This window comes from Passer domesticus, chromosome 1, assembly GCF_036417665.1.
Source record: "Passer domesticus isolate bPasDom1 chromosome 1, bPasDom1.hap1, whole genome shotgun sequence".
Taxonomy (NCBI): domain Eukaryota; kingdom Metazoa; phylum Chordata; class Aves; order Passeriformes; family Passeridae; genus Passer; species Passer domesticus.
The window spans coordinates 37611229-37636932 of NC_087474.1; the positions used below are offsets into that span (position 1 = coordinate 37611229).

The 25704-nt window shown below is 46.2% G+C and overlaps 1 protein-coding gene across 2 annotated transcripts; it reads left to right on the forward strand.

Annotated features, from left to right (window-relative positions):
• Positions 1 to 1451: 1451 nt before the first annotated feature.
• NR1D2 (nuclear receptor subfamily 1 group D member 2) lies at positions 1452 to 25481 on the forward strand. Of its 2 annotated transcripts, none has more exons than XM_064414561.1 (8): positions 1452 to 1759; positions 5112 to 5372; positions 7309 to 7397; positions 8319 to 8463; positions 10066 to 10682; positions 13850 to 14035; positions 17790 to 18000; positions 22459 to 25481. In XM_064414561.1, exons 1-8 carry the CDS (start codon positions 1744 to 1746, stop codon positions 22653 to 22655), a joined length of 1722 nt encoding a protein of 573 aa, XP_064270631.1. In that variant the 5' UTR covers positions 1452 to 1743; the 3' UTR covers positions 22656 to 25481. The 2 variants fall into 2 exon arrangements, with proteins under 2 accessions (XP_064270631.1, XP_064270624.1); XM_064414554.1 differs by lacking the exon at positions 1452 to 1759 and adding an exon at positions 1902 to 2108.
• The last annotated feature ends 223 nt before the right edge of the window (positions 25482 to 25704 follow it).

Genomic DNA, 25704 nt, shown 5'->3' on the forward strand with positions numbered 1-25704 from the left:
GATGCCATGATAGGCTGATATCAAATACATTTTATTTGTGCTCTGTCCACAACGACCAGCAGCTGGGCAGAGGAGCGAGACAGAGCCCTGAGCACGGGAAGGGAGGGTGGGCCATCGTGCCCTGTACCTGCCCAGGGCAGGCAGCACTGCTCGGCTGCCAGTCATGCAGGCAGGGACTAAACAAGATCCCAGAAGGCAGCACGGCAGGGCTTAGGAAATGTAGCTCAAAACTGGTATGAGGAGGAAAACTGGGAACATGAGGAGCTTTTTCTGTAGGAAATTGGGGCTGGGGGATGAAGGGACTGGAGATAGCGATGGATATTGAGTGTGGACCAAGAGGAAAGTTGTATGCCTCCCAGCTGCTGACCATGCACAGAAAAATGGGAAAACTCACCCTCTTACCTTATTCTAGAAGCGATGAAGCTCACACAAACTGACCTGTTTACCTCATTTGAGAGGAGAGGAAACTCACCCAAATTAGGAGGCAGTAAACTACATTTAGCTGCGTTTAACCTCCACCTGCTAACCTCATTTACCTCCACTGCCTCGCTCTCAGTCTGGAGGTCAATATAGTCCACGAAGCCACACATCAGCCTCTGAACCCCCGGGGTCGGGGAGGGCCAGAGCTTCACTTTGGGCTCTGTATTAGCTTAATGGAGAGTCTTCCCCACGTTTCTGCTCCCTTTTTTGTTGCGGTGCATTTTCTTCCTGGGTTTCCTTATGGGAGTGGGAGTATGGGGACCCCGGCTGGGACACCCCTGCTTTAGGTCCTCTGGGGGCACATCCCTGCCCCGTTGCGGGAGGTCTGTTCCCAGAGACATCACTGCATGGTATGAGGTATTAGAGGCTGGAATCGCTCTGGGAGTGACAAAATCACGTCCTGGCAGAAAACAGGAGACATGGAGATTGGGATCAACTGTGCGATGGCCTCTCCCTATGGCTGCAGAGGGAGAGACTATGGCTGCAGCGGTATGTGCGCGCTGCCGAGAGGGGTCTCTCCCGGATATTCCCTTTCCCGGCAGTGAGAAAACACGCGGCTAAGAGGGCACGGAGCGCTGACAGCTGGAATTGGGAGCTGTCAGATGCTCGTGTCGGGATAGGAGAGAGCTCGTCAGCTGCGGCAGTCACAGCGGTGGCATTTCCTGCCGGCGCTCGGCGCCGGAGCAGCTGACACACACCGCCGCCCCTCACCTTGCCCCGCGGCCGCGCCGGGCGAGCGCCGCTCCGGCTGCGGCGGCGGCGGTGACCTCGGCGGGGCTGCCCCGCCGCGCGGCCGGGCGAGGGGCGGGGGGGCCCCGCTGCGGGCGCTGCCCCCGCCGCCGCAGCGCTCCCGCACGCTCCCGCCGCACGTGAGCGGGGCCGCCGGCGCGGAAAGTGTGTCACTGGGTGAGGGGGGCGGCCGGGGGCGGGGCGGGGCGGCCGCCGGGGCGGGGCGGGCTGGAGGCGGGGCGGGGCGGGCGGCGGTGCCGCACTCGCTCTGCGCGGCTCCCCGAGAGCGCTTTTGTTGTAAAGGGGAGGGCGCCGCGGCGGGGACGCGCACCCGCTGCTCTGACAGGAGACAGCGCGGTCGCCTCCCTCCCTCCCTGCCTGCCAGTCTCCCGCCGGCTGCATGTAGGGCTGCGGCGGGGACACGGAGCTGGGAAGACAAGGACCGAGCGGAGCCGCGCCGCGCCGACCGGAGCCGAGCCGGGCCCGGCGGAACCCAGCGCGGCGCCGCCCGTGCCCCTGCGGGAGGAGGTCGCCATGGAAGTCAGCGCGGGTAAGCGAGGCCGGCCGCTGCGGGGGGCAGCTGTGCGGGAAGGTCCCGCGGGGCCGGGCGGGCGCGGGGGCGCGGGCGGGGGTCGGCCGGGGCGCGGCGGGGCGGGGGGGAGCGCGGCGGGCGGCGGCGCTGCCCGGCCCCGGCCCCGCTGGTGGCCGGGACGGCCCCGCGCCGCCTCACATGGACCCGCCGGGCGAGCCATGTGCGCGCTGTGTTTACGTTCCGCGCGGCGCGCCCGCTCATTGGCCGCGCGGGGCGGTGACGCGCGCATTGCATAATAGCGGCGGGGCGGCGGCGCGGGGCGGCGGGCGGCGCGGACACGTGAGGCGCGCGGGCGGCCGCTGTTTTGGTGACCTACATTCGGGGCGGCGGCGGCGGCGGGGGCGCGCCGGGGACACGTGGGGCCGCGCCGCAGCTGCGGCGCCCGGCGGCCCCGCCCCCGCGGCTCCCGCGGCTCCGCCCCCGCCGCGGCGGAGCGCGCCGGGGGGGCCGGGCGGTCGGGCGGCGGCACGGGGGAGTGCGCGGGGTCGCGGGGGGACACGCGGTGCGGCCGTGTGCGGCGGCGGCGGCACGCGGCCCGTCCCGATGAGCGGGGGCGGCGTTGTGTAACGGGGAGGGGGCGGCCCGGGGGCAGCGCAGGGCGGGCCCGGCTCTCCCAGCCCCGGCGCCGCGTGACCGCGGCAGGGAAAAGCCGCAGCCCCGGTGCGGTGGAATGGGGTGAGGCGGGAGGGCGGCCGCGCTCCCCGCTCCCTTCTCGCTTTGTTAGCCGGGGAGATCGGGGGGTGCCGGCCGCGGAGCCCCGGCAGCCGCAGCGTCCCGGGGGCCGGTTGGGTCGCCCGGGCAGTTTGCCGCCTGCTTCGTGCCCCTGCGGCGTTACCGCTTCCCAGATGTGTGTTAGTGGAGTACCAGCATGTGTGTTAATGGTGCCCCCCGCCCCATCCCTGAAGTGAATCCCGCCAGGTAGAGCCCAAAGGGTCCTTGTCACTGAGCCGGCGGTGCCGCCGCAGTAGCAGCAGCCCCAGCGCGGCTCCGCGTAGCCCGAAGGACTCCTTTCACCACCCTCCGGCAGGCGGGTTCCCTAGGAAAATCCCTGGCAGCTCACAGAGCCGGGGCTGCCGGAGCACCGAGCACCCCGGTACCCCATTTCTGCGGAGTGCCAGCGTCCGTGTGCACGTGTACGTGCTCCGTGTCTGTGCTCTTTGTTCTGAGATGTCACCCTGTGCTCTGTGTGACAGTCAACTTTTGCCTGCTGACCAAACAAAAACAGGGTTCACAGGGAAGTGTAATTTCTAAAATAACAAAAAGTACGAGGAATTGCGGCTGTGGCGCTGGCAAGACTGCCAAGCTCTCCAGGGTGCCAGAGCAGCCCAGCGGTCTGGAATTCCTCCAGCTCTGAGGAGAAGAGGGGTGAAACTCCCCCACAGGCACACACTTCCGTGCTCCTCTGTGACATTGGCCTTACCCTTGAGGGAAAAGAGCATCTCTTTTACGAGCAGGGTTTAAAGATAATGGGGCGCGGTGGCAGCGTGGAGAAACGTGGAGTTCCCTGCAGGGGCTGTGCTTGCGTGTCCCGATCTGCCCCTTGCCGATAAGGATGGCGCCTGCTGAGCCGCCCGGTGCCTCCCTCGGACCAGGTGAACAGTGAGCTTTGACCTGGCACCTGGCAGAGGCGCGTGCGGCGCTGGGGGATGGCACAGGCCTTGGCCAAACAGGTGGCGTCTTAGCCCAGCACGGGTGCCTGATGATGCCTTGCTCCTCATGCCGTGGCTGAACTCATGACCCCCTTGCCAATCCTCCTTTCTCTGAAAACCTGATCCGGAATGCGTGCTATGCGGTGTGGAGGATTTCTTAAAAAAGAAAAAAAAAAATCTGTTCAGGACCAACCCATGTAGGGCGCAGGGACACGGCTGTCTGGGAACGTGAGCAGCAGTCTGTGTGTCCTGCACGTGTCACATGGCCCCTTGGTCTGACTTCTGCTCCAGGCAGCTCTGCCAGGAGCTCCTGGGCTGTGTGCTGTTCAGGGAACCCTCCTGCCAAGGGTTTCGTTGGTAGAAAAAAATGAAATGTTGAAGAGGAAGTGGGCCAGTTTTGTTGCTGCAGAGGTGCTAAGAGGACCGTTATGTCTAATAAAAGTGCTGAATATTTGTAAGTCAGAATTGCTCTCTGTGAGCAGCGATGTTTCCAGGGTTGTATAATACCACTGCTTTTATCTGTGAGGAGGGTATGGCTGATGTAAGATGCTACAGCCTCTGCCTGCCGTGCCAGTTCAGTTGATCGAGGATTCTACAGACACCAGTGCTTTTCTCCGCCAAAGGAAGGCAGTGCATGGCCCTTTTGAAGTTTTGAATTCTTACTGGTGTGTGGAGTTCCTTGCTGCAATGTCCTGAGTCATCAGTGAGGAGAGTCTACTGAGCAATAGAGGCATAAAATGTAGAACATACTGAGTGTAATTTATTTATACAGTTTCATGGCTATGGCTTTTGAAATTCTTGAGTGAAATATCAAATGTTTTTATATTGACTTCTGAAATGCTGAGTCTTGGAGACAAGCTCATATGAAGTGCAAACAATTTCTCTTGCTTGCGAGCAAGAAGAAGGAGCCTGTGAAAAGCCAGAACTGCTCCCAGGTCTGCCTGAGAACAAAAAGCTGTTTCATATGAGGGATTCTGAAGTGTGTCAGATTGCAAGACGCGGCAGGACAGAGGCTGTTTGCAAATAGCAGCCAGGCAGTTGGAGTTTAGCTGCTGCTAGAAAGGCTACAAAGGCTTGCAGTCGGACAAATGGCGTTCAGTAGGCTAACCAGACTGCAGTGCTATTTCCTTCCCTTGCCCCTTTTCCTTCTGCATCGTGAGCACCTCCCAGCCCTTCCTTTCTGTGCCTCTGGCGTGTAGCCTGCATGAAGTCTTTCTCTGCCCTATTTCTGTCCCTAACCTAGCTTGTTTGCATTCTGGCTCCACAGCGCTGCAAGATCCTGTCTTGGCTCTGGCTCCAGATGAGCTCTACTCAGAGGGTGGCCGGGGAAACCCTCTCTGGGTCACTCCATGCCCTGTCCCTGCTGCCCCATCCTTCCAGCACCATGGCTTGTTGCTCCATCTTTTGGTTATGCCGTTTCATCTCGGCCTGGACCAGAGGAGGCTGATAGGACTGGGAGAAGGGGATGAGGCAGACTGGGAGGTCAGCTGTAGAAAACGAATGGAGACAAACAAGCTTGAGGGAGAGAGGGAGGGAAAGGAGTGCTCCCAGGAGCACGTAATGGCTGATCTGGTGGTGCTGGGTCACGGCGTGGCTCACATGGCAGCGGTGCATGTCTGCTGGTTATGTCACTACGTGCTGCCTTTTTTTTCTTGCCTTAGGGGGTGTGATAGCTTACATCAGCTCTTCGAGCTCGGCATCTAGCCCAGCCTCATGTCACAGCGAGAGCTCAGACAGCGGTTTCCAGTCGTCCTCTTCGCCTGTTCCATCTCCTCCAAACAGCTCCTCCTCGGAAGGCGGATGCAATGGCCGGAGCAGTGAAGGCTCTGACGGGGCGCCGAAGAGCGATCGGCTGGAGGAGACTATTAAAACAAACCAGTCAAGTGTTGCTGGTTTGACAAAAGGCCATAATGGAGTCACAAGTATGTTTGGTGCCAGTTCCTGAAAACACCGTTTTGCCCTTATGTTTTACAACCCCGTGTGTTACAACCAGGTCTCCCTTTGGCTTGTGGTGTAGGTGCATAGCAAAGCCTCCATGTTTATCCTGTGGCATTAAATGTGCGGTAATACCTACAGTATTGCCATAGAAATGCTGACACGATGGGGGTCCCATTGCTGCCAACCTCAAACAGTCCATAAATACAGTTCAGCTTTACTTCAAATGGTCATTAGTGAAAACCGATCTTAGCTAAATCAAACGGTTAAAAAGAAGTGATGAAGTAAAGGTGATATAATCAGACATTGCTTTCAAGAGTATTTATGGAGCTGTCTTGGAAATCTAGTTTCTCTGTTCTTTCATACTCTGTCCCCTGCCCCTGCACCTTCCCTCCCCCCACCAGCTGTGAGGAACAAAATAAATTACCCAAGCGTAATACTTTTATAGCTATGGGTGGAACAGTTATCTTTTTGATTCCAAGTCATAATTCTGTGGATGTGAAAAATAAAGTACTTGTAAACTGGAACTAAAGAATGGCCTTTTAAAATACATACAACAGTCTATCTCTACATATTTACTTCACGCTTCTTTTGGTAATCAGAAAAGATCAGTGATAGAGAAGTATGTTTGAACAGTTTTGGAAGGGCAGGATTCAAAATAAGTATTGGAATGAGTGATTCAGCAAACAGCTGAAATTCGGTCTTTTGGAGGCTGAATTCTTTTACTGGCAGAACTGTTTTATTGTTTTGGATTGTTATGAAGCTAGAATAACTGCTTAATAGCTCTAACTTAATAGCTGTACCTCAAATAAGGTTTTTTTGTTGCTTTGTTGTTTGGGTTTTTTTTTAAAGTATTCCTACCTTAAGTTCTTAGTAAGAACCTTTACTTAAATTTGTAAGTATCAGGGCAGAGGTTCCTGGAATGAAACCTGTTGTAAATTGTTCAGATAGATAAGTTTTTTAGCTCAGTACTAATTGTTAAAAAAAAAAAAAGTTGTGGTTTGGTTCTTTTTCCTTTTTGAAAACCTTAAAAAAATGTTTTAGTTCCTCTTTACAAATGAAACCCAAATGTCAAGTAAGTTACTTTTCTGGTAGAATATGTTTCTGTAGGAGTATTTCCAGCTGTCTCTGTTGGATTAAGGTAACTTTGTGGTTACTGAAATCACTGGTAAGGTTCCCATTGGCTTCAGTGAAACCAATGTTAGACCAGCCCTTAGGACTTGCAAAAAAATTTTATTGACAAGCTGAAATAAAATAGGTGGGGAAAAACTTAAAAAACCTAAACTGTGAGCATTTTTACGGGATTGAGAAGGTATTTTCAATTTCAAGTGTGTAAGCCATTCTGGGTATGCACTCAAATGAGTGGTCTCTACATGTGTAGATATGGCTGAGTTACCAGTCCTAAATTGTTATCAGATATCTACAGTGTATCACCAGTGTTGAATCTATTATAAAATGTGCTTTAGTATTTCTGGTTTTTAAGATAAAAAGTGCTTATTCTCTGTTGGGGAAACTGTAGCCTTTCATAGGCTTTCTTGTCCTGATGGAAAAAACAGATTGAGGCTGAACTTTGGTGGCCTAGTTAACTGAATGGTCCTTTTAAAAGTGCTTAAATGTAAGCAGACTTTCTTTTTCTGCTGCTGAGCGCAGTGCTACTCTGTTTGACAGCCCAATGAATATGTGCTTTCTCCCTATTTGTTTGAGTGCTTCGTGTTTGTCCTCTTTTCCCCCCACCCTTGCACTGGTACCTTCTGAACTGTTCAGGGGGTTTGTACATTCATGTTGTCTGTTCTTCTGCTGTATTTTTTCACATGTTGAACTGACTTGACATATTTCAATTTAAGTCCAGGTTTTAAAAGCTGGAAACATGTTCCTGCAGTTGTCACTGGTTTCTATATCCTTGACTTTTTTGTTTGATTCTAGAATTTAATGGCATGGTTCTTCTTTGCAAAGTCTGTGGAGATGTCGCTTCAGGATTTCATTATGGTGTTCATGCCTGTGAGGGCTGCAAGGTGAGCTATATTTCTGCTCACCTTTCTGCTGGTGAAATGCTCAAGTTCTCCCCATAGGGGAAAAAGGGGTGATACTGCTAAAACAAATTTTGGTATAGTTCTCCGTTAAATATGAGAAATTTCAGAAGCTGTAGGGAACAGGCAAACCACTTAGGAATATACAGCATTTTCCAAACTTTGCAGTACTTTCTGTTCCCACCCCTTGTCCAATCCTGCCTGACTTGGAGCACACAGCAGAGAGCAAGAACTGGAAGCAGAGGTGGTAAGGACCATGTCACGCAAGACATGTGCATGTTAATTGCATTAAGAGATAGTGGGTGTGAGTTGTCACCTGGGCTGGGACACAGAACAAAACAGCTTTGGAAAAGCAATTCTTTACCCAGGGAAAGCCAGAACTAGATATGTATTTTCTTAATCTGTAGCATTGCAAATGTTATGTTCTGTGAAGGAGCTTAGTAGCATAAAGGGTTGTTTGAAAAAACCACCTTAGAAGGTCATATGGTGCAGCAGGATGGTTTTATTGCCAAACTGCAGAGATGGAAGTTAAAATATGTTATTTTGACTCCCATCTTTGCACTTGATGTCACAGGTGTTTGAGAGCATTTCTTAGGGAACTGTTGGTACAGTGACAGGGATAATATTTGAGATGCTCTGCTCTTAGGTGCTGACTGTGTAGGGAACAACTTAGCATCTTCTGTAATTAAAAATCATAACTAGTTCACATTACATACAGATCACACACAAAGGGGAAGTAAGTCATGAGGAGTACCAAGTTCTTTAAAATCTCTTGGGGCTGATGGCTCTGAAGCTGCTGATGCGATGCAGTGAGATTTACCGTGCTGGCGGAGACATGAATCTTGGTGGAAGGATTTGACATGTGCTGTAATGATAGTTGTGGGGTTTTTTTGCTTGTTTTTACAGGGTTTTTTCAGAAGAAGCATTCAGCAAAACATCCAATATAAGAAGTGCTTGAAGAATAACAACTGTTCTATAATGAGAATGAATAGGAACAGATGCCAGCAGTGTCGTTTCAAAAAATGCCTGTCTGTTGGGATGTCAAGAGATGGTACGTTCCTGTACTGAGCAGGGGTCCTCTGAGAGGGAATCTGCTGCCCGCCTCAAAAACAGTTGTTGAGGGTCTTAATGGCAGATAATGCAGCCAAGCCCTGTTGTCCAGGAGAGGTTCCCTGTCTGAGAGCATTTAGTTCAGCTTGTCTTCTTGCTCCATGAGTGTCCTGGGCTGGTGAGGTGGTACTGCGGGCAGCCGCAGAGCTGTCCTCCTGCCTGTGGAGCTGATGCAATGGGATGTGCTGCAGTGGCCTGCTAGGGGGATGGTTGTAACAAGCGTCTCGATTTTGGTTTAATGTTAAGACTTACAGCTGTATCCTACCTGAATTGAACAAGACTCATATTTTTCTTTTTTTTTTTGTCTTTGTTTTTTTCCTATTTTCTTTTGTTACTATTGCTTTTTCAATGAAAGGGAATTCTGCCCAACCTGATAGCTTTAGAGTTGTCACCATAGAGCCTAAAGAGTTAGCTTTGGGTGCATAGGATGAGCATGTTTCTGCTCCTTTTTTTTCCTTCTTTCTGTCTTTTCTTAGACGGAGAGGAAAGGCAAGGAGGAAGTGTTGGTCTGTGTCTCTGACCACCTTGCCTGCTGTCCACTCCTTGAGCCATTTTAATAAATAATGCTGAAAGTGTAGTTCATTTGTCTGCTACAACTTACTGCCACAACCAGAACTCTTCCTTCTGTTTCACTTTTAAATTTTCTCTGGGTGTTTATTTCACAAGAACTAGGAATCTCGGGCTGTTAATAATTTAGTGGGTGGAGTGCTAGAACTTATTTTAAATAATTGTTCCGAGTTCTTGTCATGCATAGGAGTTATTTCATCCCCTAGGCGCTTGTTTGCGCACGAGGTTGCACCTGCTTTAATGAAAGAGACTTAGTTACATTAATGATGGACTACTGCATAATTACATCAGTCGAAACTGGTTATAAGCCCTCGTGCGGCTGCGGTTGGACAGGGTGGTAGAGGCAGTTGTAGATTCCCTAGGACAGGGTCAAAAGTGCTGCAGCCACAATGATGCCCATCCCCTTGCCAGCAGAAAATGTCCTTGTCAAGGCAAAGTTACCAAGAAAATTTGCCAAGGTAAGCTTCATTCAGCATTGATTCTCTTGTTTTGGTAAGTTACGTAATTGGTTCGTAAGGACCTGTCTTGTAGGACTTTTATGCAAAGATGATATGAACTGTGTTTACATTTAGCTAATTGTCAGCCATGAAGTTGTGCTGATTTAAGAGATCCAGTCTTAAAGCCTGACACTTTATTCAGTTAACACAACTGTGTGTATAATGCATAGCCAGGTTTGAGGCAAAAGGGGAAAAGGCTTTACAGACTGTGTGCCTTAGAGCTGCCTTCTCCCTAAACAATGGCATACGTTTGTATTCATGCCAGTCCTGTGCCCCAGAAGCTCTTTGACTTCTCTGGTAATACCCAGGCTGTAGTATTGGTGAGAGCAGTTAAAATCTTGCCTTAGAAGGCAGGATTTTTTGTTGGGGTGTGTTATTTTGTGTGTGCATGCTAACACTTTCAGGACTGACTTTTTTTTTTTTTCCTTTTTTTTTTCCCCCCCCACTTTCCACCACTATCCATTTCTCCACCTTGGTAGCTGTTCGATTTGGCCGTATTCCCAAACGTGAAAAACAGAGGATGTTGATTGAAATGCAGAGTGCCATGAAAACCATGATGAACAGTCAGTTCAGCGGTCACTTGCCCAACGAAGCATTGGCAGAACATCAAGACCAAGCACCTCAAGAAGATCTTTCCTCCAAGCCCAAACAAGAGCGAGAAACCATCAAAAGCCCTTCTCCCCCTCCTAGCGCTGACATGGCTAAGGAGGAGGTCATCGGGATGGTCACCAGGGCCCACAAAGACACTTTCATGTACAACCAAGAACAGTCCCAAAACCCAGCAGAGATGATGCAGCCCCAGAGTGGGGAGAGAGTGTCCAAGAGCACCGAGCAGTACATCTTGAGCAGTGAGCACTGTGTTGGTGGCCTCGGTGGCCCTCAGTACCCTGACAGGGAGCAGCACCTTGGCGGACAGTACAAAGGGAGGAGCACAATGCATTATCCAAGCGGGCACCCCGTGTGCTTCACAAACAGCCACTGCGTGAACTTCGCCAGTGGTTACCCTCAGCGGATGTGCGAGAGGATCCCAGAAGATGGCTTTTCTCCAAACAAGAATGCCGCTTACTCGTGCAGCACTGGTGGAAGAATGCATCTGGTATATTGATATCAATTGTTTGATTTGACTTAGTTATTGATGGTGTGATCCAGCTGTGCCTCAGTACTCGGTGAAGCTGCACGCAGTTGGCACAACTGCTAAAACTTAAAGGGTGACACAAGTTTGATAGTGCAAATTGTGATGATGTATAAAAATGGCTCAAGGTGTGACGGATTTGGAATCATGCAAGTAATGGGGTTTCTTGCCTTGGTTTTTAGCTGACAGAGAAATAACATCAAAGAGTATTGGCTGAAAAAAAGTCATGGGTTTTTTATGTGACTTGACTTTAAAATGAAAATAGGAGTTTATAAATTTCCCTTTTCACTCAGTCCTTTTGAAGACTTCGCTTTTAAATAATCTATGCAGTCAGAGGTACTGTATTTTCTTTAAGGGTTTTTAAGAGCAAATTTCTGGGGTCAAACCCCAGAGCTAGGATTTTAAGCCAGTCTACAGGCCTTACTATGGGCTGTAGAATCTCTGCTGCAGGGTAGGCTGGTTTTTTGGTGATGGGGATTTTTTGATTTGTTTTGTTTTAATGAGGCCCACAGGCTGCGCATCCTTTTCTCTATAGAACATGGATTTGAACAGAGGCAGGAGGAAGATGCACAGCTAAACAATTAGAAGTTCAGGGTCTTTTCTGTAGTACTTAGGCAAGTGAGGCACTGGACATACTTCCGGGTACCTTAGATGACTTTGCTAGAGCATTTTCTCACTGAATTCCTAACAAGGATGCTTCCTGGTTTTTTGTGTATGGTTGTTGGTTTGGTTGGGGTTTTTTTTTGCCTTTGCTTAACAGGTCCCTCTCATTTGCCTTGCACCTGCTGTTTCTCTGCCATTCAGGCAACCAGTTCTGTAAGCCCCTTAAAATAGATTGTCCTTCTCTTTATCACTGGAGCCTGGGATGAGAGAACATAACATCCTCGTTCTCATCCTGCGCTCCTGGTGTGAAGCGCGAGCCCCTGACCTTTCTGAAGTACTTGAGCTGCTGCTGTTTTTCTGCCTCCTACTTTGTGAAGATCCTTCACACATTCTTTAAGACCCCCAAAGGTCTCCTCAGTAAAAGTGTTTATTTTGATGCTGCATTTCCATGGTTTTTTTTTTTTTTGTTTTTGGGGTTTTTTCTTTAAAAAAAAAAGTTCTTTTTGTCTACTGCATATATAGACCATGCGATCCCTAGCAGGGTCTGACCTTAATTGCAGACTCCAGGCACTGCAACATGGCAAATAATAATTCCCAGCCTTTCTTCCTTGCAGGGAAAGTATGTGGTGTCACTACAGCAGCATTCTTGGCACTCCTGAGAAGCAGAGGTTAAACCTGTCAGTATGGGCGGGCAGGGAGTGGTGCTGCCTTGCAGAGACTCAACCAGTCAGTTTGACCTGTGCATGGAGCTGCAGGCAGGAGTTAATCAGTGATGAGGAGACAAAACCAAATCCAGCAGAACACTGCAGCTCCCCAGCCCCGCCCCACGTTCCTGATATCAGTGAGGGTTTTGCCCAAGAACTCCATGAGTTCAGGATCTGACCAAAATGAGTCATCAGCAATAAGGGCAAGTCATTAGGCTCTGAACCTGTATGGAGACAGTTGTTCAGGGGTTTGGTTGTTTTTACTCAATATCCCTGTAACCAGAAAAGCAGAGCTGGTCATTCCTGAAGAGGTTCCTCTGAAGAGAACTGGTGACTGTACAAGCTGACAGCTGCTTCCATAGGAAGCCTGTCAGAGTTCAGGGAGTGCCTGGATGGCACTCTTAGGCATATGATTTAGTTTTAGGTGGTCCTGCAAGGAGCATGGAGTGGGTCTCTCCTAATTTGAGATACTCTGGTTCTTGGGCCATGGTCTGTCAGGAGACCACAGACACAATGCACTGGGTGTGGTAGTGGTAATTTCCCCTTGGGACTGAGTGCCTGTGGGTAAGGGTGTGCTGTTGTAGAATGGGAAGTTAAGGTGATTTTTGTGTCCATTGCAGAGCAGGGTACTGAACCAGAGATTCCTTATTTTCGGAAAGTGCTGTATTTATAACAATACTGATGTGAACCATTCCAGTATCACAGGCAGAGCGGTGGTTGGCAGCTGCTGTCCTTCTAGTTGTGTGCCTAGACCTTTTCTTCTGCCAAAATATTATAGTCTTGTAATCTTAGGACCTCCCACACAAAGAATTGCTTGGCAATTACCATATTCAAGATGCCCTGCAAAAACAGCACAGCTCTGAGGAATTGCTAATCTATTTCAATGTTTTCTCTTTGTTTTGCTGATATTATGTAGGATTACATACACCATTTAGTATGCTTGTGAGGAATACTTAAAAGGAATTTTTGTCCTTGATGATGACAGGTGAAATGAATATTAAAAGGTTTAAGCTTCATTAAAAGATGTAAATTTTAGAAGCTAGAACTGAAAATATTGCAGAGCTTCTGGTTGGCTCTTGCAAAGGGAATTTATTGGCAGTCAGCCCTGACTGATATGTCTGGTCTCAGTGTAATGGATTCAGACTTTCCTACAAAAAAACTGCTGTATGTTTGAATAAAAGAAAGAACATTTTGTCATCTTGTGACTGAGAAATACTGGAATACCAGTTCCTTGGTGTTCTCCTTCAGTGATACAAGTAAAAGCAAACTTGCAGAAGAGGGTTATCCTTGTAATGAGGGTGTAAACCTGTGACTCAGGGAACCAAGGCTTGCTTTCTTGCTCTGGTGTTGACATCTTTGTCGCCTTGACTGAAGCACTTCAATAGCCTGCAGAACAAGAAAGGAGAATGAATGTCATAGTGACTGTGAGATTGCAACTGATTGATTGTGAAATTGCAATTTACTGTGAAATTACAGGGATAATACAAGTAAAGAGAAATTCAGATGTCAGAGCAGATCAGTTGAGATCAGGGAGGAATAGCATAACTTTGGTTGTGTCAGGTCTTTTGCAGTACACAGTGTTGTAGGTTCTGAAGTTGACAAATTTATGAACAGATTGCTGACAATCCCGTGGATTTTCTTCCTAGTTTGTTTTTGAGCAAGGGGAAGAAATCCAGTTTCCTTGGGAATTGATTGAGGAATACTGTTATCTTTTTTCTCTGTGTCATTACTGCAAAGTTTTGTTGAATAATAAACATCTTTCTCTCAAGTATTCGGAATTACACCTTTAAAGGTTGTTTTCTGTCTGTGTTTTGCAAACATCAGGTCTGCCCTATGAGTAAGACTCCCCATGTGGACCCAAACAAATCTGGCCATGAAATTTGGGAAGAGTTTTCCATGAGTTTTACTCCTGCAGTGAAGGAAGTGGTGGAGTTCGCCAAGCGCATCCCAGGTTTCCGAGACCTCTCCCAGCATGACCAGGTCAATCTTCTGAAGGCTGGGACCTTCGAGGTGAGACCAGTGTGTGTATATTGCAAACCTGACAAGCTGTGCATCAGTCTGACCCTGTACAAACAGAACCAAATAGAACTGGGGCGTGTCAGGTGAAACCAGCTTGTTCACGGATGCTCTGAGTGTTCTCTGAGGTGGTGGTGTCCAAGGGATCTGTTTGGTCAGACCTTGGTGACCTGTCCCTCTTCCAATGAGCACAAAACTGCTCAGCCCTTCTACCCTTCCCTCTTCCCTGGGCATTAATAAATATATAATTAGGGGTTTCTAGCTACCTTTGCTTACTCTGGAAAACTACTGCATCTGGAAGGGTGGATAGGTTAGAAAGCTGTCTACTGACTTGGAGGGTTTGTCGAGGAATGTGTTTACTGCTCTGCATGTCCTTCCTTGTGCCACTCTGCTTCCTGCAAAAGCCAGAGTATCCAATCCTGACCAGTCCCCACGTAGGTGGCAGCTTGGGAGTGTCTGAAGCTTCCATGTGCAATGCAGTAACAATGGTGAATACGTGTACTGCTGCAGCTCTGTAGATATTGTGTGCCAGCTGCAGCCTGACTTACTCTAGACTAATCCCACTAGGTCCTCGTGGTTAATTGCATCCACTTGTGGTCATGACGTATATGTGAATTAGTGGTATTAATTTGGAAATGATACCACAGAGCTTGGTGCTGTTTTATAATTAGTGACCTTCACTAGATGACCTTTACATCGTGTTTTAGTTGCCCTTCCAGACCCTTGTGTCTACTGGAGACCGTACACATTTCATAAATATTCAAATACAAAATTTGAGTAGAGAGGACACATTTCATAAATATTCAAATGTGAAATTTGAATAGAGAGGGTCAGAGGAGCCAAAGTCCCAAGTATTTGATGTTGCTGTGCTTTTCTGGGGAATGTAGCATTCATGATGCCTTTGCTCTTGTTTACATGATTTATTCTTTCAAAGAGAGATGCTGGATTTTATATTTACCTGAAATGAAGACATTTCTTGTGTGATGTGTTGGGTCGTCTGGCTGCATTTATACAGCCCAGTTCTAAAATGGATAATTGTTGGGTTGGAAGGTACAAGGTTTACAGGAAGACTTGTTGCCTGGAGTCTTTTAGTTTTCTTGTTTCCTTCATTTTGCTGTCACGTATTTTTTTTCTGTTATGCTTATTCTTGACCTTTTAATATTCATCTACAACTCCTGTAGTGAAAGGGCTGTATTTTTACTTCTTCACTACTTTCACCTTTCACAAAAATCTTGGTTCCTTCCTCTGCAAAGGAGGTGGAGGGTGAAAAAATTGGCTTGAGCTGTCCCTATAATGTAAAGCCAAACCTTCATGTTTTGCAAGTAAAACATTTTGTCTTGGCCTTGCTTCACCTGAAGGTTTTCTCAGGCCTCACTCCTGTGCTTTTTTGCTAGTTACAAGCACTGCTGATAAGGAGGTTTCTATATCCAGGAAATTAGTAATAATGTATGGCTGCATGCTTGTCACTATTCACTTATTTATAAGAAACATTAATGATTCCTGTTAGTGAGCTACAACTTGCAGTAAAAGGTCTATGTGACATCTTAGCAACAGGAAAAAAAAAAGGGCTGCAGAACACTGGAAAAAATCCACAACAGGATTAACGAAACCATTGTGATAGAAGCAAAAGCATCTTGAAAGCCTGGTGCATCCAAGGTCATTCCTGTCTTCTGAGTAACTGAACCAGGATGTTCCAATGTCTGCATGTTAATAGAAGAACCTGAGTGAAAGTGCTGCCTCCAGGTGTGGTGTGGCTGGCTTGGCACTGTGCTTCTTAGCAGCTCATATTCGAGGAATGCCTGTCCCTGGGAGGGTAAGAGCACACATGGAGACAATGTTGGTGCAGAAGCTGCACAGCTATATTTATATTCACATACAAGCTAAAAAGGTCTCTTAGAACTGGGAGTACTGGGGAGCTCAGTGTATCGTGGTGGCATTTGCATGGCTTCTTATGAGAGCCAGCTCAGAAACAGCAGTGAGCCTAAAATAAGGAACTTGGCTGGTTTTGAGTGGGCCCTCCTCCACCTCCCCTCCAAATGTGGTTGATGGTAGAACTAACAAGGCCCTTGGATCCCTTTGAGTAGTGACTCAGATTTGACTGCAGCTGGTAAGGACATGATGGAGCAACCTCCCAGAGTGGGGGTTTTTCTGTGCCTGTGTTGCTGTGGTCAGGTGATGGGATTGATCAGTTGTGTCCTCAGCATGTACAAGTATGAGCCTGGTTTGAAGTGAAATGGGATTAATCAGTCCTGTGCTATGCCATGGTCCAAACTGTTCTTTGTTTAGAATGGTGGCATTGAAATAGGTGAGGTCTTTACCTCAGAATAAGTCAGGACAACTTTATGGGCTCCAGTTTTGAATATCAGTACTAATCCTGGTTGCTTGTTATTTAAAGATGTTTCTAAAGCCCAGTTCTATAGGGAGAATACTGTTTTGAACTGAAAGGTTGCTGGATACCTGGTGGGTCTGTGCTAATGCACAAGTTCAGCTTTGTCTGCCTGCCCTTTGCCTGTTTTTGTTGTATTCTGATGGCTTCTGCATCTGGGTTTCTGCACTCTGTAGTTAATGTCATCAAAGGACATCAAAGATAGCTTAGCTGACAAAAGTGGATAGTATGTAGTGCTCCTGTGTCCATCAAGGTTGCTGCATGTTGTTTGGCTTGTTAAATTTAGGAGAAGGTCGTGTAATGTGCATGAAGTGTTTGAATTCTCAAACATTTTTGTTTGTTTTGAACACTCCTTTCTTTAAGCTTGTGAAAACCTGGTTCTCCTCTCACCTGTAGTAAACATTTGAATTAATGCAGTTATTAGGGTAAATGAGAAGAGACAACTGTCACACCAAGAGATTACAGTGAAGTTTTAACCAATGCCAGTTAGTTCATGTTCTTCAAATAAGAAAGCTGTTCCGTGCAACTTAAACCTTGAAAATGTAAATAAGGTTGTTGAACATGAGCAAATGAAACTTCACAAGCCATTCCAGAGGGAAACATTTCACAGTACAACTGAGAAACCACGAGAGAAATTTCAGCCCAAAGGGGTAAGTTTAGCACACCTCAACTGCTCCAGCCCAGGTGCTTGTACCAAAGGGGTATTCCCAGTTGCTGCAGACCAGGTGCCATCTCAAGCTGTGCTTCCCCAGCCTCTTAAAAGCTCTACATGTGGCTCCTTTCTAGCAGAACTCATTAACATTCCTGTGGGTACAGTGATGTGGCATGGTACTTTTCCAAAGAATGCCTAGGGGGCCCGAGCATCAGGTGGTGTAAATCAGCATTGTTTCCATAGAGCTGCTCCACTTTATGCCAAGTGAGAATCTGGTTCAGTACCTTCATTTTGCTCCTCATGAGTGTGGCCAAGAAAACATTTCTTTTAATGCTCTGTGTGCCTTTGGCTGTTGTGTGGCTTAAGCAGTTGTCCTACTGGCATATTTATGAATGACATGGTCTGTGTGGCCTAGGCTGTCTGAGGCTTAAATTTTAATTTTCCTGCCTTTCATATGCTGTAGCCCCTCCCCTGCATCCACTCCTTAATTTTGTCACTTGTTTGTTTCTCCAGATTATGGGGCCAGAGCTTGCACTGTGTTTTGCAGCTCAGTAGCATGCTGACAGTTTCTGTACAGAATGCTTTTAGAATGGTTAATGAGACACTTTGAATGATGTTAAAAAGTTCAATTTTTTCTTCGGCTTTTCTAGAAATGCACCTGCATTTATCTGGTTTTGTTGTTCCTTTTTTCTTCCTTTTCCTTTCTTCAGGTTTTAATGGTACGGTTTGCATCTTTGTTTGATGCAAAGGAACGTACTGTCACCTTCCTGAGTGGCAAGAAGTACAGTGTGGATGACTTGCATTCAATGGGAGCTGGTGATCTGCTCAACTCAATGTTTGAATTTAGTGAGAAACTGAATGCCCTGCAACTTAGCGATGAGGAAATGAGTTTGTTTACAGCCGTTGTCCTGGTATCTGCTGGTAAGGAGAGAAAGTTAACTTGCACCTTTGCCAAAAATTGAATGTGACTCTGTTAAAAGTTTTCTGTAAAACGTATACCCTGTTATATTTCATGTATAAGTGCAGTTGAGTAGGTTTTAAAGGTACTAGCATCCTGTAATGTACTTTTTAAGATACCTAGTCTTTCTAATATTGCCTTTAAAAAAAAAAAAGGTGACAATGGGAAGTTTTCCTACTTCTTTCTATGTCATGCAAAAACAAATAGCTGCACCGTGGCCATTTAGATGCTATTTGTTTGGCTCCTCTAAGTTTCACAGGACAGCATCACTGAAATTACTCCAGACTTGCACAGCATAAGTCTTAGGATAAGGTGGTATTTTTGCTTCCAATTGTTGTCATTTAAGTCTCTTGCGTATTTTACTTAAGTCTAAATCCAGCAGTTTGATCTCTGCCTATGTCAGCAAGAAAGCCCTATCATCTGCATCGTGACTTCTCACCACCAAAGGCCTGCCAATCCACTGACATCTTCACAGCCTCCTATCTTGTTTCAGTCCCTGGATAGACAGAACACCCTGGCCCAGATTCAAAGAAGGATTAAGCACCTACTTCTGTAGTATTATCTCAAGCCTCAAATTAGGCACATTAGCTCTGCATATAATGCCTGGAATGCAAGATGCAGAATCCCTGCTTGCTGGGTAAGAAGCTCTCCTAGGGGTAGGTAGCAGGAATGCTCGCAGCACCCACTGAGACAACGAGCCAGCAGCTGGGGAGCACTGAGCTCCTTGAACAAGGGCACCCCTTCCACGTGAGCAATTTAGACCCATGTGTTATCAAGGAGGGGCACCCGGGCATGGTGCTGTAGGCACGTGAGGCCTCTGTAACAAGGTAGGACAGTTCAGTCTAATAGCTTTGTGCATGGCTGAGCTGAAATGTCACAGCGCAGGACAGGGCAGCTGTCACTTCTTCAGGTTGTAAGCCATGATAATGAGCAGAGGGTGGCACAGAATTAGCAAGCTTCAAGAGCCAGAACAAATGGCAGTGTGAAGGAAGCATGGCACTATGATCTGAAGGAAGCATGGAATCTGTTAATGAAAATGTTCAGGTAGCAGAGAGAAACCTGAGGTCTTAGTTGCCTTTCCAGACTCCAGAAATTCTTGACAAGAACTGCAGGCAGCATTTAAAATAAGGACTGACAACCAGGTCTCTTTTCTTCTTGTGCACTCTAACTAGGCTTACAGCCATTCTTCTTGCTTGCTCAGCTCCTGGGTCCTAGAATATCTCAATCTCTGTGCCACCTGTTTTCAGTCTAAGTGGCTGTATCTGTTGTGTTAAATGTGCTTCTAGCACAGTGCCATCTCCCCAGCCTTTAATGCACTGTGCTGATTGCCAGCTCCCAGCAGGGGTTAGCTTAGGGATGGCATGTAACATGTACAGCATGTAGGGACAGCCGTGCAGCAGGACAAAGAGAAGGTGTTTAGTATTCAGGCTTCTTGCAGTTGCTGAGGATTTTTCAGATCATATTTTGGAAACTATTGCTGCCTATCTTAGCTGCCTCATGATCTGATCTTTAGTCTGATCACAGTTTTCCTGGATATCTTCGCAAAAATTTTTAGGGTTTTATAAAGTACAGCTTTATTCGTCAGTGTTGGGGCTGTATTCCAGACACAAGGCTAACCCTGATGGTCAGGGTTAATAGGGCTAACCCTGTGAGTTCAAAAACTTTCAGAGCATCTTTACTCTGTTCCATAAGACTGGATTGAAATGCTGCAGTTGTTACTTTGCACAAGTGGGTAAACGAGCTGGCTTCATGCTCAGGCAGGTAGTGAAGAACAGAAGTGGCCTCAGCAGAGTTCCTGGGGAAGATGCTTACAGTGAGAGGGATTGCCAGAAGGAGAAGGTGCCCATAGAACCGAAGGATTGTGGGCATATGTTGATTAAACAGATCTTGAAAGACAGATCCCTGCATCCCACTCTTTGAGGAGTAGTGTAACCAAAAAAGTATTTTCCTATAAGGGGAGGTGGTGCTTCGTTAGAGATGAAGAGTTGAAGAACAGGATCAGAGAGAATGACATGGGGATGCAGGCGAAGGGAAAAATGCCATAAATGTAAGAAGAATGGAAGGTGGAGGAAAAAGGCCATTATGACTTCTTCATCTCAGAATGAAGGTTATTCAAGAGAATACTGAAAGGGAGATAGTAGTCAGGATTTACATCAGTTCCAAAAGCAGAAAGGAGTGTGACTGTTGAATGCTGATTAAGCAATGCAAAATATGAAGTACCATGCTGCACTAATTAAAGATCTTTTTAAAGACTTTTAGTTGATTAAAACTAAGAAAAAACCAAAACCCACCAATGGAAAATGAAGTTAGGTCTCTAAATACTGCTAGTTGGGGGAATGCTTGTAAGAAACATCTCCACTTAATACTGGATGAATAACCACTCCTAGGAGTAGCATTTAGAACATACAGAAGAAGCAGGGGTAGTAGCAAGGACTGTGTAAGTCTGTACATCCTCTCTTTCCCATGTCATACGGCAAAGAAAGAAAAAAGCAGGATCACACTTGGGTGGTGCTGTGGAATTATCTTGGTACTGTTCCAGAATTAAAAGAATGCTTCACCTCTGCCTTCAGTTAGCTGGATGTGTTGAAGATGGAGGAGAGGTAGCAAGGTGGATGATGGCCACTGGAGGAGGAAAAAGCAAGGCAGAAGCAAAGCTGAAAGAATGTGGTTTGTGCAGGTCTAGAGACCAGTTAATCCCTTAACTAAGGGTCTTGCTTTGTGGTAGAAGAATATGAAGTACACACCCTCTATTATTCTCCCTTACTGGCATAATACTAACAAAATCTGCTGGCCACTGGGAGCAACTGGAAGTAGACTCAGAGGGGGAAGAAAGACTTGGACTAATTGAAGTGAGGAGGTTACAGTAACTCACCCGAGGCAGCCGGGAAAGGCTGGGCTGCATTCTTCCACCTTCAGAGGCAAGGCAGTACTCTTGTCAGCTCTTGTACAGAGGTCTTGTGAAACTCTGTTGGGCATATTCTGTGCAAATGTCATTTTACCTGCTTGGAATAGAGCAAAGATTTTGCAGAGCAGGGGGCAAGCAGGAGAGATCATTTAATAAATAAAGGCAGAGAGATGTCTCCTCATTTGTGTTCTCTTGGACAGCAGCTGTCAAACCTATTGGACAGTCTTCACAGAAAAGTGGAATATGTGCTACTGAAAATTGTTCAATGGACAGTCTTCACAGAAAAGTAGAATATGTACTAATAAAAATTGTGTAATAGTAATCAGAGCTCCTAATTGTGGAAGATTCTGGAACAGTCTTCCTAAAGGAACAAAACACAATTAACTGCTTCAAGATGCATCCGTAATTTGATTATGTAATAATTTTTCCTATAGCAGTAGGGAACTGCACTGAGTAGTCCAGGAGGACTTCCCAGAGTGTTCACCTGAGCAATCTGATGGGATTGACACTGACAGCATAAGGAAGGGATTCCCACTCTGTAGGATCTGACTCAGTGTTACTCCAGAAAGCTGTTGTCATTCCACGTCCCAGTTCTGCAAAGTGCTTAAGTACATGTACACATCAAAGCACATTTCTGTTTGTGCCAGTCACTCGGCTATGTATGTGCCCTGCTGGATTTACATAGTGTTTAAGAAAAGAAGCTACAGCTTGGAAAAAAAACTGCTACTGTGCATGATTATGTGGTGAGATGTTTTACTTAAAAATTCATCCTTTCAAGCCGCTTACTTAGGTTCCACCTAATGATACCAGGTGTGTTCAACTTAAAAACAGCTCTCTTGAAAGCAATGCTTCAGGTGTGGTGGGAGTGCAGTAAGTGAGAACATAGTACTTGTCTTGATGTTGACATTCTTCTTTTCCTCAGCTGGGAATTTTTGGGTGCATCATGTTTCATTTTTTTTAAGTGCTTCAGAACATGCTCAGAAATAGTGCCTGGTTGTATAATGGTTGTACGCCCTTTACCCCTGAGAATCCCATTGTGCAGATAAGAATTGTGGCTTGTCCAGAGTGGGATTTTCTCCTCAAACCTTCAGTTCAAGTTTAGGGTTTTATATCTAGCCTTAAGAAACATTTGAAATTTTTTCTTTCATGCACCCTGTCTTTCTCCTTGGGTTGAAAGTTGTGATTCAGCAACATATTTAAACATTTGCTTCAATCTGTCATCCTCTGGAAACATGGGTTAGGGATCACAGAAATAGTGATTGAATGCTGCCAGTTTGGCATGAACTTAGTACTTTGAAAAGTTAATGCTAAATAACCTTTGGAAGACTTTTGGTGTGTGATTTAAAACTTCTGGCATAAATATCTGATTTTTCTTGTGCTTGTTAATTTAGTAAGGGATTCTTGCCCTGGTTTTATGTTGCAGGCTACATCTGTTCAGTCAATTTTTTTTTTTTCCTCCTACCCTCCTGTTTTTTAATTTCTCTCTCTCTCCCTCTCACCCTGCCCTTCTGTTTAGATCGCTCTGGAATAGAAAATGTCAATTCTGTGGAGGCACTTCAGGAAACACTAATCCGTGCATTAAGGACCTTAATTATGAAAAACCACCCAAACGAAGCCTCTATTTTCACAAAACTTCTTTTGAAATTACCCGATTTGCGTTCCTTAAACAACATGCACTCTGAAGAACTGCTGGCCTTTAAAGTTCACCCATAGGCCTTTAGGTCTCATTTGTACTTGGACTTGCCTCGTGTTAAAACTGTTTTGTGCTAAAGTATGTATTTATACAGTTGTACCACTTGTTGGAGAGAGTTCACAGACTGTGAACAGTTGATAGCTGTCCCATAACCATGCAATAAAGCTTTGGCAGGTGCTTTCAGCTGACGGCGGCGCAGCCTTCGGAATCCTCCATGGCATCCAGGCCCAGCTGTGCCCACTCCTGCAGGAGAGGCTGCGATGAGCCCGAGTGGATATGGACTCTTCTTTCATTTAGGAAAAAGAACCACCACTACCCTCTCACGTAAACTGAATGCAGAGTAGCTGTGTATGTGCTTATGGAGCATGGAATGGGGTGGGAACAATCCTGTGCTAATAGGAAAATGGAAGAGCTGATTTAATTGGTCTTTCACTTATCTAATAGATGTATGTCTGTGTCTCTTGATAACTCACTCATGGTTTCACTGTTGTTATTCCATTAAACCCGATGGAATGGTTTCAGCCTGCACCAACTCTTCACCGAGCGTGTGTTCATGCCATGTGTATATAATATAAATAGTTAAGTAGTGAGTGTTTATGGCTATATAAAGTACAGAGTTGTGTGTATATATGTGTATGTATATAAATAGTTCTATACATAAAGTATACATATAATTTCTTCACAATATTTTAAACTGTGAAGGAATTTAAACTTAAAACAGAAGGTGATCTATGGAAAGAACCAAATAGATGCACTTTGCATATTGCTGAACTAATTATCTGAGCATTTTTTAGAAAACATCGAATTTGCATTAATATGCTGTGTTTGTTAATTTAAAAAAAAAAGAAAGACAACCAAGAGTGGCACTAAAGAGGCAGAGTCAGATTCAACTTCCAAAAGGGTTTTGTAGAGAATCTCAAGCAGAGATGGTTGATTGTGGCACTAATGAGATGGATTGTCCATTGCCACTGAGGTTCTTGTATTCTGATAAAGGTTAAATAAGCACCAGATTGCTCTTCAAAAACTTCAGCACAGCCAGAAAGAAACTGTCAGATTAACAGCAACATCTGTCAGAAAAAGAAAAAATGGGAAAAATGTATCCATGGTTGCATTCGGGTGTATGTGTGTTCTGTGACTGTTTATTTCTTGCAATACATCATTTTGCTGCTTCATTGCTAAATGAGAATTGAAAACAGAAATGTGAGATTCCCCACGTCTTTTCTCCATTTGGGCTTTGTGGTTCCTATGCCTGTTCTTCTGGAGCTCTCCATTGGTGTGTGTGCATGTGAGCGTGTGTGATGTGCAGAGAAGGTGCATTAGATGGTCTGGATTTTTTTTTTTCTTAAAAAAAAACACCACAAAAACCAACCAAACAAATGGGACTTTTTTTTTTTGTTGTTTATGCCAGTAGCAAATTACAGAGCAGATCCGCAAGGCGTAAGATTCTGCTGCTTTTCCATCTAGAAAGGCAGCTCTCTGTGGGTTTTTTTCCATTTGTAGCAGGACCTGGCACCAGAAAAGAGAGATTAAAAGAAGTCAAAGCAGTTGTGTTAATTAGTTACGTTTACGTTTTGCTAACGTGGGAAGAAGATGCTCCATCACCCTTGTTCAGTTAACTTGCCTTGGAGGTAGCCCTCAGGGTCTCTGGTGCTTGGCTGCTCTTGGGAGGGAGCCTGCTCCTGGTAGGCAGGGCCAGGACCCAGCAAGGCTCCAGCCCGCACTGCATGGGTTGAGAGGAGCCCTCCTGCCTGCTGCAGCTGGGAATTCCCTGTGCCTGCTGCTCAGCATCAGGATCTGGGATGGGAAGAGGGAGGGCTCGCACCCTACCATGCTCCCCTGGCCTTTGGGTTGGGTTTCCACCTCAGACAGGAGGAAGGGCTGAGAGCGGGCGAGGCAAGTGCTGGATAAGAGGTGGGGAAAATGCAGCTGTGGCCTTGGCTGAGGAGTAGAAGAGCTCACCCTTTCCCCAGGCAGGGCTGTCCTGCTCCAAGCTGCTTTAACCACTGGGTAATGGCCCTTTCCTACATACAGTTTTGCTACCCAAATGTTCTATCGGGGCATATTGTCCTAATTTCTGTTAACAGTCTGCATCCTACCAGTATTATTTGTTTGAGAGCTTCACTGAATTATGCATCGAACCATTCAGACTTTAGAGAGGACACAGTCACACGGTTTTTATTGTTTAGTTGCTGAAATGACTTCTCTGTAGACCCCATTTCAAACACGGAAAGTACAGTTAGCCCTTGGTTGTTTTGGGAGGGAAGAAGGCTTCTTACAGAGATTGCCACCCTACAGCTGTGTTTTGTTGTGTTTTGTTTTATTTTTTTTTCTTCTTAAAACTGTATTATTAAGCCTTTAGGAATGTATAACCAGGACTGAGTAATTACTGCTTATTAATTTTTTTAGTTAGATTGACCATGTATGCCTATAGATAGATATTCTAACTTGTGCAATTTCATTTGAAATAATCTTCCTGTACATAATGGAAAAACTCACATAACAGAAAAAAAAAAGCCCCAAACAGATTGACTGAACGAAAAGCTGATTAAAGTATGGTTCAAAAATGACCCATGTATTACAAACCCTAGCTGGACTCTTAGAAGAAAATCTAAATTCATTGTGTTAGCTGTGTATTGTGAGCTCTTCTTTTACTGTGTCACTGGTTATACACTTGTTAAATGCTGAGATAATAGACTTCATGCCAGGCATTTGAGTACTGTAGATTGGGTCATTGCTGAAAGATTAATGTACTGTATGACTTAAATGAAATTTTTATTCTTGATTTTATTCTTGATTTTGTTCTTGTTTTAAAAGATTAAATATGGGCATTATGTCAGCAAGCTAAACTTCTGTGTCTGTGTTCTTTGTACTTCTCTGTACGAAATCTGGCGGGGAGGACAGCACGCTGGGATGAACAAAGCAGAAGAGATTCTCTTCTGGATGAGAACATCAGCTGCTCTAAGGTCACAGGGCTGTGCTGGGGCACAGCAGCAGGGAGAGCCAGCATCTCCCTCTCTCTGTGCTACTGCTCCGTCTGCCCAGGTGTTTGGATGGGGTTTTCTGGTGCAC